This window comes from Macrobrachium rosenbergii, chromosome 59 (assembly GCF_040412425.1).
Source record: "Macrobrachium rosenbergii isolate ZJJX-2024 chromosome 59, ASM4041242v1, whole genome shotgun sequence".
Taxonomy (NCBI): domain Eukaryota; kingdom Metazoa; phylum Arthropoda; class Malacostraca; order Decapoda; family Palaemonidae; genus Macrobrachium; species Macrobrachium rosenbergii.
In genome coordinates this window covers 10,758,375-10,770,996 of record NC_089799.1, presented here as the reverse complement: position 1 = coordinate 10,770,996, position 12,622 = coordinate 10,758,375, and the positions used below count along the sequence as shown (strand labels likewise).

Below are 12,622 nucleotides of genomic sequence, written 5' to 3'. Positions count from 1 at the left end.
AAATATACCCCACTATTGCTCAGAGCCTTGTCCCCCTTGTGAATAACATCTACAAAAAAAAAGGTAAAAAAAAAAATCGCAATCAAGCCTCCTGGAATGAATTACGAGAACTCTTGAATGCCTTCCTAGCTACTAAAAATATCATTGCCTAAAAATACGAATGTTGAAAAAATATATGCTACACAGGAAAAAATCAACACGACAAACCTGTTGCACTTTGCGATCAATATAAGACGTTTCTGCTTTGTGAATGACTTTTATTTTTTCGTTTATTTTGCAAACACTTCGAACACTTATTTCATTACACTTCAAATTTCGACTCATTACTACTATTCCAAAGGCTTATTATTAACCCCCTCAAACACCAAGCTCTCCCTTTTCCTTGAACTAATATATCCTAACAGTATAAGTGGCCAGCCTGTAATCAGGAATATGAAAAGGCATGTGGATTTTTCTGCAACAGAAGAGGCATTAACAAGCAAAAGCGAGGAATTCGGATAAATAAAAGAAACAAGGTAATTACAGCAAACGATGGTCGAATAGAAACTTGGGAATAGGATATGAAAAGTATGTCTGAAGTCATTTAGAAAAAAAAGAAAAACAAAGAGAAAGTTCAAAGGAAAGAAACGCCCAACGAAGAAGACAAAGGAGGAAGAAATGAAAAGACAAAAAACGACAAAAAACTAGAAAAACCCGGAATAAGGCTACAAATAAGATGAAACTGGGAGGAGGAAAGTAAACCAAATCGGCACTAGAGCGTGGACGGATATCAACCCAAAAGAGCTACCGGAGACCACGAGGTCTCAACGCTACAGCCACAAGAGCACGACTGAAGGGCCCAGCCCGCTGGAGCCCTCAACACCACCACTCTCACCCCTCCCCTCACTCTGGGTCAATACCCCTCCCTTTCCTTCCCCTCTCCCTCCTCCTCCACCATCAAGACCTATTACAGATGCGCAGGTACTTGAAATTAGGAGATAAAAGTGGGAAAAAAAGAGACTGAATCTCAATCAGTACACGTCAATGTAAAATAAGGATTTATTCGAAAAATTAGAAATCAGTGTCTTTCATTTTACCACCCTCCGAATTTCACGTTCACGTTTACAGTCGTGCAAAAAAATCTTATTGATGAACATCATGAATAGTTGGTTAATAATTTCCTGTTACTTGTTCCTGCGTGCTTTTTACCGATTTTCTTACAAAACAGTGTATCATGTTACTTCTAATGACTGGAGTACTTTTTAAAAATTAATCATACAAAAACTGATGCCATTCACAATGCAGTTTCTCTTAATGAAAATCACCATTCGCCCTTACAATTCTCAGGTGAAGCAAATGGCCACATTAAAAATACAGCAAATTTTCACCCAGGCCTCTGCTTATGTTACTTAGCGACATACGGTATAGCATACTGCATATCGTCTTATGTTTGCTGAGTAAACGACAGCAAAGGGACAAAATTAATAATTCGATCTTTAAACAGCAATGCTACGGCAAGCTTCATTTCCCTCTAGAAGTGCCTCATTCACAAAAACATTCAGAATAAAACATTTTTGTTCTTTCGATTTGATGGTACTATAGATCCTCCTCTTGCCAATGAGGCCACCAACATATTTTTATCAAGGCAAAGAGTCTCCCAAGGGGGAGAAAAATGAGTAATGTCCAGTCAAAAAGGAAAAATAAATCGATATATCAACATCAAAAAGAAAAATAAGCAATGTTAAAGAATCAGAAAGGAAAAAATTCGAGATATAAAATCAAAAAGAAAAAAATATGAAGTTAAAAAATCACAAAAGAAGAACAAATAAGCGTGTAAACATTACAATGGCCTCCAAAATGACTTCACGTGATGAATGATCCCACAGGACATCCTTCTGCATTCATTCCAGAGCACTTGGCATCTCATCAGTACAGGTAGCAGCCCCCAGTAAAAAAAAAAATTCATAAGTCTCTCCGTATCTGTGAAGACAAACAGGACTTAGGCTTTTACTTGCTTTCTCGAGAATGTCTATCAGCTGAGCGAAGGGTCTTGTGTTTCTGTGTAGTGGTAAGAGAAACAGCTTTTCTTACTTAGTCGCTACAAGTGTTTGTGGGAGGTCTATTTGGTTAAACACTGCGAATGGAGACTCGTGTTAGCTTGCTCAACCTAACGTCATATAGCCAAAAAAAATTAAAATTATATATTTTAACATTTAATGAACAATATCCGTCTTAACTGCTCCACCAAATAAAAGTTTAAACCCTACAATGCGCTTACGCAAACAGAACATAATAATAAAGTGCCCTTTTCTTCTGAAAGCACAAACAAGTTAAGGAATATTCCCACCGCTACATGAAACTTAGATACTAAAATCTAAGACGTGTTCCTATACATCAATTTGTTATTCTGTACATCCATCTTTTCTGAGTTAACTGAACCCTTTAGACGAGGAAAAGCGCCTGTTTTACTGGAGTTTTCACAAATAAAATCATGCGTTGCCTTCCTTTCACAACAGGATTCGCAGAACCAGTTCGCTAAACGCATATCCTGAATTTTAAACAAGGGGAAGTTAAGATTCGGAAAACACACGAAAAAAGTTAACAGAAATCAACAGTTCTTTCACACGCCAGAAATTCAATTTAATAACATAACCCGCTTTGTCCACGATTCAAAACAAAGCATAACAAGCAAAAAACGTACTTCGGCACAGTCGAGTTTTCTGTACAGAGTATAATCAAGACCAACGAAAATAGATCTATCTTTCAGTGGTCTCGGTATAATGCTGTATGACCCGCCGCCCAGGAAACTTTCAGCCACGGCCCGGTGGTGGCCTGGCCTATAGCGTTGCCAGATGCACGATCATGGCTAGCTTTAACTTTAAATAAAATAAAAACTACTGAGGCTACAGGGCTGCAATTTGGTATGTTTGATGATTGGAGGGTGGATGATCAACATACCAATTTGCAGCCCTCTAGCTTCAGCAGTTTTTAAGATCTGACGGCGGACAGAGAAAGTGCGGACGGACAGACGAAGTCATCTCAAAAGTTTTCTTTTACAGAAAACTAAAAAGGGAAAAGCCGTGAAATGTCCAGGTAAATGATCAATAACTGTCCACGAAAAGAAATTCAATATATAATGAAAATCAATTGTATATGTAAACATACGATTATTTCTCCTTAATACACAAAATACGAAACAAAAATGGAAATGACCAAAAAACACGCAGCAATGACTCACAATAAGACAAAATTTGACCAAGATCTCCAAAATGAAAATTAAATCTGCCTACCAAAGTTCAACTTTGAATATCTAAATTCAACCACCAGTGCTCCACATAAATTAACGACCAATGCTCACACAAATCCTTAAGAATAGGGCGTGCCTTCTAAGCAAATAAAATAAGTCTTTAATATAAAAAAAAAATTCTGTGAAACAATTAAACTTCATTGGACAAAGGATAAAAAGTATCAACCTCCTCAGTAGTCCAGAAGCCCGATGGGACGGTCGCTAAATTGACTCGCTCAATCCACTTTAGCTTGCAACAATAAGTCTCTCTCTCTCTCTCTCTCTCTCTCTCTCTCTCTCTCTCTCTCTCTCTATATATATATATATATATATATATATATATATATATATATATATATATATATATATATATATATATATATATATATATATACATATATATATATATATATATATATATATATATATATATATATATATATATATATATATATATATATATATATATGTGTTATATATATATATATATATATATATATTATATATACATATACATATATATATATATATATATATATATATATATATATATATATATATATATATATATATGTTTTCTATACATACACTTTGCAATATCATGTGTCCATATTTTTTGCAATGAACAGGCCACAGAAGAAGAAAGTGCTCGAAATATATGGATGCAACTTTCAAATAGTGTTTTTTGGGCCTTTTTATCTCCACGCACAAACATAATAAATATATATATATATATATATATATATATATATATATATATATATATATATATATATATATATATATATATATATACATACATAAACTGCCATTACTTCTTTCTCTCTCTTCATTAAATTCAGTTACAAGAAAATTCCTGCAATCAATGCACGACTTTGCATGAAACAATACCAACATTAAAAAATGATAGCTTTGCAAAGATTCACAAATGGATCTCATGCAATGCTCTAATTCTAAAGGGATTTAATTACAACCTTTCCAGGCAACTAAACGCAAATCAAACAGCCCTTACTCGCTCCTACCGCAGGACAATTACCATCAGTAGTGATGTAACAGTTACTATTAAAGTATTCTACTTAGTGGCGGCCGACATGCAACTGACGCTATTGCCAGCTGAAGGAGGAACCTCATGAGTGGAAAATAATCAGCTCGTATTATTTCAAAAGGAATTTCGCTAATATAATACCCAGTAAAAATTTGCTCCTTACACCAAGATTTCATAGAGGTGGCGTTTCATGCACAATACAAATGTTGATTTTTGTTGTAGGTGATTGATCAATTAAACTTCCCATGTTAAACCACATCAAATAAATTGAATTAATCATCCTGGAATTGTTGTTAAGCAAGTAACAGTAATATATTTGACCCCTAAGTTTTTATATCAAAGAAAACTCCCGTCTACTTCGAAACACTTTGTACTCCATTACCAGGAATACACTGTTATCAGCATATTAACAAGAGTGACATTCCTTAACAGATCCCCAATGTACCTGTCTTTTTTTTTTTATTAATTACGGGACATGCAATTCACTCAAACTGAAGAATAAAACCTTTTAAAAACAACTTTAGAGAAAAAAAAATCATTATTTGCATCAGTTTTCTCATTTAGAGAAATAACGCTCTCTCGAAAACCAAGTTACTGAATAACGAGGCATAACAAAATAACGGAATTCTGCGCCGTAATGGCAGGAGCGGAATGGAATATGAGATTTAGGCACAAAGCATAGCACTGGAACCCATAGAGTCATTCAGCGGTAGTAATGACAGGCTCAAAAGGCCCAACTTCCCTTCAATAATAAGCAAACCAGCGTTCTTATCAACCAAATGAGTCACGGCTGTACGACAAAGGTGCCATTTGTCACGCGACAATCCTGCAGTTGTCTTTATTTATTCAAATGAAAAGCTGTACACTTGGCAAGCTTGAATACCTGGTTACTCAAGATATGCGGTGATATATTACGCTGTATTTACTGTTTCTCCTCGTGTCAATACTATACTACGCTTTAGCAGAAAAATTCTTAATACTTTCTCTAAGGCAATCACATATGGCAGGCTTGCATATCTGGTTATTTAGGATATGCGGTTAAATTACGATCCATTTATTGTTTCTCCTCATGTTAATACGATAGGTACTACGCTTTGGCAAATAAATTCTGAATACTTCCTCCGTTAATCGTAAATGGCTACGTTTCTCAACTAAAACTACTTAAATCACTAAAAACAAATACGGCATCTTGTTCCCTCGCTCACAAAGATCTGTCATTTAAAAAAAAATGGAGAACTTTCCATACCCACGACGTTGAGTCGGGCACAGCAACACATTAAATATATATAGGTCACTATCCTTATAAAATGACGTACATTTTCTGAAACTGTGTCAGTTTACGTGGATCCGGAGCTTGAAGGAGCTACCCGAAAATGATCACATCCCTGGTAATTAATTAGTTCTGTACTGCCACTCAGCCTAAAAATCCTGATCTCCCACAATGGTCCTCCGTTATTGTGTCATAGGGTAACCACTTATTTCTGACAGAAATGAACGTCAAATTCATCACAATCACACAAAAACTATTATAAAAATTTATTCATGGTATACCGAGCAAATGGAAACTGCACTGTGTACCTCCTTGTGTCACCAGATCTTTTGTATCTGATGATATTTATGGACGAAAGGACACGTTGAGTACATCACATAAGTGGCTGTACAACTCTTGTACAGCCACCAATCCACATGGCCACACCTGCACAAATAATAAGGCTGAGCTATTGTCCAGTAAGTAATGCAGCATTACCCATTTTCCATTAAATATCCCTTAGCATGATGTAGGTAAGAAAGCTTGAGACTCTGAATACAACTCTCCGTACTTATAATTCTCTGTGGAATTATTGTCTAATGGACCTTCTCAAAGAAGAAACACGTAAGAATAATTAAATCCCTCCGAAAACGAGCAAATTACTTTCTGGGGGAATAAAATGGCAGGTCTCAAACGTGATTAATGGTCTTTCGCCAAGTCTTTTTCTCAGAACGAAATAAAATAAGACCATAAGTTATGACTGATGCTTCCGAAAGAAACAGCTGGAGAAGATGCATCAATCCACCGACCTCGTGGCTTAGTGAAACCATTGGCGATGAAGAAGACAAACTGTTATTGATTTTCCATTTCTAAACAGACACGAGAAGTTTCACAGACCAGGTATATCTGAAAATGACATTCTGCTCCTATACTTCACAGACAAGAAGTTATACAATAGAACAGAATACAGAATTTAGGCCAAAGGCCAAGCACTGTGAACTATGAGGCCATTCAGCGCTGAAATTGAAATTGACAGTAAAAGGGTTTAAAAGGTGAAAGGAGAGGAAAACCTCAAAGCAGTTGCACTATGAATCAATTGTTAGAAGAGGGTGGAAAGTAAGAAGGAAGAAAAACTTATGAACAGAGGTACATTAATGGGAATGAGAGGGGTTGCAGCTAAGGGCCGAAGGGACTCAGCAAAGATCCTTCAGTAATACCTACAGTGCACCGCATGAAGTTTACGGACGGCACTACCCCCGCCTCCCGCCTACGAAGCCCACGGCTTAGTGAAAGCAGTGGGGATGAAGAACACAAACTGCTATTGATTTTCCATTTCGAAACAGAGACATGAAGTTTCACTGACTAGGTATATCTGAACATGACATTCTCTTCACATTCTTCAAAGACAAGAAATTATATCCGCATCGTCCATTACACCTTCATAACCGAAAGAAGACTTCATCCATCAACTTACCTTCTTGTAAACACTTACAATTAACTTTAAAAGCGACTTTTATGGCCGTTATTCTACTCATGGAATGGAATTTAGAGTTTAGGCCACAGGCCAAGCACTGGAACCTGTAAGGTCATTCAGCGCTGGAAAGGAAATTGAGAGTAGGTAGGTGTGAAAGGTGTAACAGGAGGAAAACCTCGCTGTTACACTTTGAAATAATTGTTAGGAGAGGGTGGATTCCAAGATGGAAGAAAGATAATATGAATGGAGGTATAGTAAAAGGAACAAAAGGGCTTGCAGCCAGAGGCCAAAGGGACGCTACAAAGAACCTTTAGTAATGCCTAAAGTGCACCCCGTGAGGTGCACTGACAGCACTACCTCTCTACGGAAGTTACTCTACTCATGTTCAGTCACGTAACCCAGCCAATTTCTCTCCTAATCATTCGACCTTCCATTCTTAAATAGATTTCACGATTTTTGTTTTTACTGTCATTTTCTCCTGTTCCACTTCCAGCATCAACCTAGAGGAGTAGCTCATTAAGTAAATGAACTCCTTTGTCCTTTGGGCGAAATGTTTTGTCGAGCTTTTTTTTTTCTATTTTCATTTTATGTTCAGCTTCCTTGCTTCTGTCGTCATTCCGTTCCTAAATTGGTTTCTCGAGTCTAATTTCTAAAAATGTTTTTTTTTTTTTTCGAGTCTGCTGACGTTAGGTAATCAAAAGGAGTCAGGATTATTGCGCTATACAGTTATTAGGGGTATTCTGTACAATGCAGAGAAGCGAAGACAGACACGGGATTATAACATAAAACAGGCAACAGGTGATGAGAGGGGACAGACTTGACAAATGCTAATGACATGGGACGAACTTGACTCTTTCAATAAAAGACTGTCATTTCCTTTCCTAAGCATCCCATTTAGAAGACTTTGAATCAGACTTGATTATTATAATTCTTCGCCCATTACGTTTACATAATATCGTTGTCAGTGTGCTCTTTTCCATAACTGCCGAGTCTAAGGATTATTATATACTTCATAACCATTCACCATTCATGCTTTTGCATCATGTTTTTTTTTTTTTTTTTTTTTTTTTTTTAAGGTCACATGTCTGAGGAGTTTTCTCCACTCTCTTCTATTTTAGTGTATGCGTCTTGGCAGAATTCCTATTCGTATTCCCCTAATGGAATGGAATATAAAATTCAGGTCAAAGGCCAAGCGCTGGGACCTGTGAGGTCATTCAGCGCTGAAAGGGAAATTGAGAATAACAATATTTTCAAGATGTAACCGGCGGGAAAACCTCAAAGCAGTTGCACTATGAAACAACTGTTGGGAGAGGGTGGAAAGCAAGATGGAAGAAAGAGAATATGAACGGAGGTAAAGAAAAGGGAATGAAAAGGGTTGCAGTTAGGGGCCGTGGGGATGCTGCAAAGAACCTAATGTAATGCCTGCAGTGCACCTTGTGAGTTGCGCTGAAGGCACAATCCTCCGCAAGAGGGCTTATTCCTCTAAGTCTTTATCTGAGCCTGTACAGTATACACGGTCTCTCGGCCTTCCAACGGGTTGGCTAACCTTCTCTTTTAGGTTTCACGTTGCGATCCACATCAACTTATCCTTTCTCCAGCCTTCGACTTCAACAACATTTAAAGCAAGCTCCTGTTATCAATCTCACATAGTGTCACCTGTCTGACTTGCTTCTTTTCTCTTTAGTCTCTGCTTCACCATTTGTAGTCCTGTCTGATCTTGCTTCTTTTTCTCTTTCAGCAGGTCTCTGCTTCACCAAGTCGAACATATCCTGATCCGCTTCTTTTTCTCTTTCAGCAGGTCTCTCCTTCACCATTTTGTAGTCGAACCTATCCTGATCTTGCTTCTTTTTCTCTTTCAGCAGGTCTCTACTTCACCATTTTGTAGTCGAACCTATCCTGATCTTGCTTCTTTTTCTCTTTCAGCAGGTCTCTGCTTCACCATTTTGTAGTCGAACCTAATCTTGCTTCTTTTTCTCTTTCAGCAGGTCTCTGCTTCACCATTTTTGTTACCTATCCTGATCTTGCTTCTTTTCTCTTTCAGCAGGTCTCTGCTTCACCATTTTGTAGTCGAACCTATCCTGATCTTGCTTCTTTTCTCTTTCAGCAGGTCTCTGCTTCACCATTTGTAGTCGAACCTATCCTGATCTTGCTTCTTTTTCTTTCAGCAGGTCTCTTTCACCATTTTTAGTCAGACCTATCCCTAAGCTTCTTTTCTCTTTCAGCAGGTCTTTCACCATTTGTAGTCGAAATCCTATCTTCTTCTTTTTCTCTTTCAGAGGTCTCTGCTTCACCTTCGAGCCTATCCTGATCTTCTTCTTTTTCTTTTTCAGCAGGTCTCTGCTTCACCATTTTTGTAGTCGAACCTATCCAACTTTCTCTTTCAGGGTCTCTGCTTCACCATTTTGTAGTCGAACCTATCCTAATCTTGCTTCTTTTTCTCTTTCAGCAGGTCTCTGCTTCACCATTTTGTAGTCGAACCTATCCTGATCTTGCTTCTTTTTCTCTTTCAGCAGGTCTCTGCTTCACCATTTTGTAGTCGAACCTATCCTGATCTTGCTTCTTTTCTCTTTCCAGCATCACCATTTTTTCGAACCTATCTGATCTTGCTTCTTTTTTTCTCTTTCAGCAGGTCTCTGCTTCACCATTTTAGTCGAACCTATCTGATCTTGCTTCTTTTCTCTTTCAGCAGGTCTCTGCTTCACCATTTGTAGTCGAACCCATTGATCTTGCCTCTGTTTCTCTTTCAGCAGGTCTCTTTCAGTCGAACTATCACAGTGCTTCTTTTTCTCTTTCAGCAGGTCTCTGCTACACCATTTTGTAGTCAACCCTATCCTGATCCTGCTTCTTTTTCTCATTCAGCAGGCCTCTGCTTCGTACACGACATGCCAACACACTTTATAAATTTGGGAAATAAAGTTGTCTGGTGTGAGGGTAAAAACACAAACACAGCAGGTTACTCGCTTGCAGCTTATTGGAGCCATATAAAACTAGAATGCAGAATCAACTCAAGGAAACGAAGCATTCTGGAATTTCAATAGTTCGTCACTCAGCAGGCTAAATTTACTTTGTACGAGGAATCTCGATATTAGCGTTTCAACAGTAAAGTAAGGGGGCCAGTCCGTAATAACTTTCCGTAAACATTCTTCAGTCCGTTCAACATTTATATTCGTTTTATAAACTTAACGCAACCTGCAATCAGTTACATGCGACAATTCAAGAATTATGATGGTGGCTATTCAAACAACACATGATTCACTGTGGGGAAAATTAAATTTCCATCATGGAAATTAATATAAATCTCAGAATTCCAATTCAACCAAGGCTGTAGGAATCTGACTGTTCGATCCTTGCAAAAAACTCAAAAACATCGTATCTTTCAAAATATAATCAGGATTCCGAAGGAACACAAGAACCACTAAAGGAAGGTAGACCAAGCTGCAACGAGAACAATACTAATGTACCGGAAACTGTATAATAATGAAGACTGGATGCGCATGCGCTTGTCTGAGATTGATCGACAATGATTTTTAATAGATGTGTATCTGAAATGGCAACAAGAAATAGAACAGATGGAATGGAATGGAATGGAATATAGGGTTTAGGCCAAAGGCCAAGCACTGGGACCTATGAGGTCATTCAGCGCTGGAAAGAAAACTGAGAGTAGGTAGGTTTCAAAGTTTTAACAGGGGGAAAACCTCGCAGTTGCACTATGAAATAATTATTGTAAGGAGAGGGTGGACAGCTAGATGGAAGAAAGATGTTATGAATGGAGGTACAGTCAAAGGATAGGGGTTGCAGCTAGGAGCAGAAGTGATGCTGCAAAAAAACCTTTAGTAATTCCTACAGTGCAACTCGTAAGGTGCACTGACGGCACTAACCCCCTACGGGGTATAACAGATGTTATCCTCACAAAATAACAAGAAATAAACACGAGGGTAAAACTGTTCGTTTTCTTAAAAAATATTCCTCTAGAAAATATAAGCAGAAAAAGGGGAGGAACTGGGAAAGGGACCAGACAGCTCTGGTGCAGCAGTTAATATGGGCATTTAAGCACCACACTGGAGCTATTCTAGTGACTCCACTTCTAGAATGAAAGGTGAATTTATCTTTAGCCATCTCAACAGGTAAAGTGACAGGTACTGAATTAAAGCAGAGTAACTGATAATGTTTTCGACAATCAAAGGGGGTAAACAAAGTTTCAAAAAAAAGAAACAAAGAAAGAAAAACTGCTTTTGGCGATCCAACTGCCTGTCTGTCTCACTGAAGCCCTGAATTTATACCGATTCGCCTCAACAGGCAGAGTGACTGGTACTAAATTAAAGGCGCAGTGACTGCTAAAGATTTCGACAATCAAAAGAGGCTCAAATGGCCCCAAAAAAAGTAAATTATCCGAAGTTTCTTCGGTGCATTCGAGTTTTCTGTACAGCCACTAGAGCGTATAATCAAGGCCACCGAAAAGATATATCCTTCGGTGGTCTCGGTATCATGCTGTATGAGCCGCGGCCCATGAAACTTTAACCACGTCCCGGTAGCGGCCTGTCCTATATCGTTGCCAGAAGCACGATTATAGCTAAGTTTAACCTTAAATAAAAAAAAATACTGAGGCCTGAGGGCTGCAATTTAGTATACTTGATGATTGGAAGGTGGATGATCAACTTAGCAATTTGCAGAACGCTAGCCTGAGTAGCTTTTAAAATCTGAGGGCGGACAGAAAAAGTGCGGACAGAAAAAAGTGCGGACAGAATAAAGTGCGGACGGACATACAAAGCCGGCACAATACTTTTCTTTTACAGAAAACTAAAACGTGAAAAACAGCCACTGGCGATCCAACTGTCTGTCTGTCTGTTTCACTCTGGGGAACAAGGTCTCATATTAACCCCGGCAGTGCCGTCAAGCCTGAACATAACGGAAGGTTTGGTCTTCGGTCGCGGAATTGGTGAAGCTCATTCAGTGGATCCTTTTAAATCTCGCTATCTTTTCGCACCTGAAGCACGGGGAGAAAAACCTCCCTTAATGGGATTAGGTTAGTCTTCAACACTACAATGCTACTGTATCCGGGATATTACTGGATAAAGCGAGGATGGATACAGAGAATTCAACTTAGAGAAATGAGTTTTTTGGGAATTTGAACGTGAAATTTCGTACGTAGGTGTGAACATAACCGCAGTAAAGGGATAAACTAATGGAAAACATGAATAATATGAATTGAATGGTTACAAAATGAAAAATGAAACGACAGGGCAAGCCATGATAAGATGCTAAATTCTTCCCCACATGAAAACGTTAAAATAAAAAGTAGTTGGTTAGTGAAAGTGCAATGGTTGCCCTAGTGGCAAGGAAAGTTTCACCTTATCTTCAATGACAGGACTAGGGAAAATCCTATTCAAAAACTCTCGTAACGTGTATCTGACACGAACCATGTTTTGCTTGTGTTCCATTCTGAAATCATGCTTTGCAATTTTTTATACCTCAAACGAACCATGATTTGCAAAAGTTTCAGAGCATATGAATTTCCCATAGCATTCCACACGGCTTGAAATCATGCAAATCCATCCACCTTTAAAAAATAATAAATACTCAATCACAAGC

General features: G+C 38.1%; 1 protein-coding gene across 1 annotated transcript; it reads right to left on the bottom strand.

The window, feature by feature from the left end:
- Positions 1–9,217: 9,217 nt before the first annotated feature.
- Positions 9,218–9,888, bottom strand: LOC136837570 (splicing regulatory glutamine/lysine-rich protein 1-like). Its single transcript, XM_067102447.1, has 2 exons — positions 9,614–9,888; positions 9,218–9,425 (listed from the first exon to the last, which is right to left on the bottom strand). Exons 1-2 carry the CDS (start codon positions 9,886–9,888, stop codon positions 9,218–9,220), a joined length of 483 nt encoding a protein of 160 aa, XP_066958548.1.
- Between the last annotated feature and the right edge of the window lie 2,734 nt (positions 9,889–12,622).

Coding starts and splice junctions, on each gene's coding strand:
- LOC136837570 (XM_067102447.1), bottom strand. CDS start 9,888: ATGAGAAAAAGAAGCAGGATCAGGATAGGGTTGACTACAAAATGGTGT. Junction 9,426..9,613: donor CAGATAGGTTCGAAAAAATG/GTGATGCTGGAA, acceptor AAAATGGTGAAG/CAGAGACCCTGAAAGAGAAA.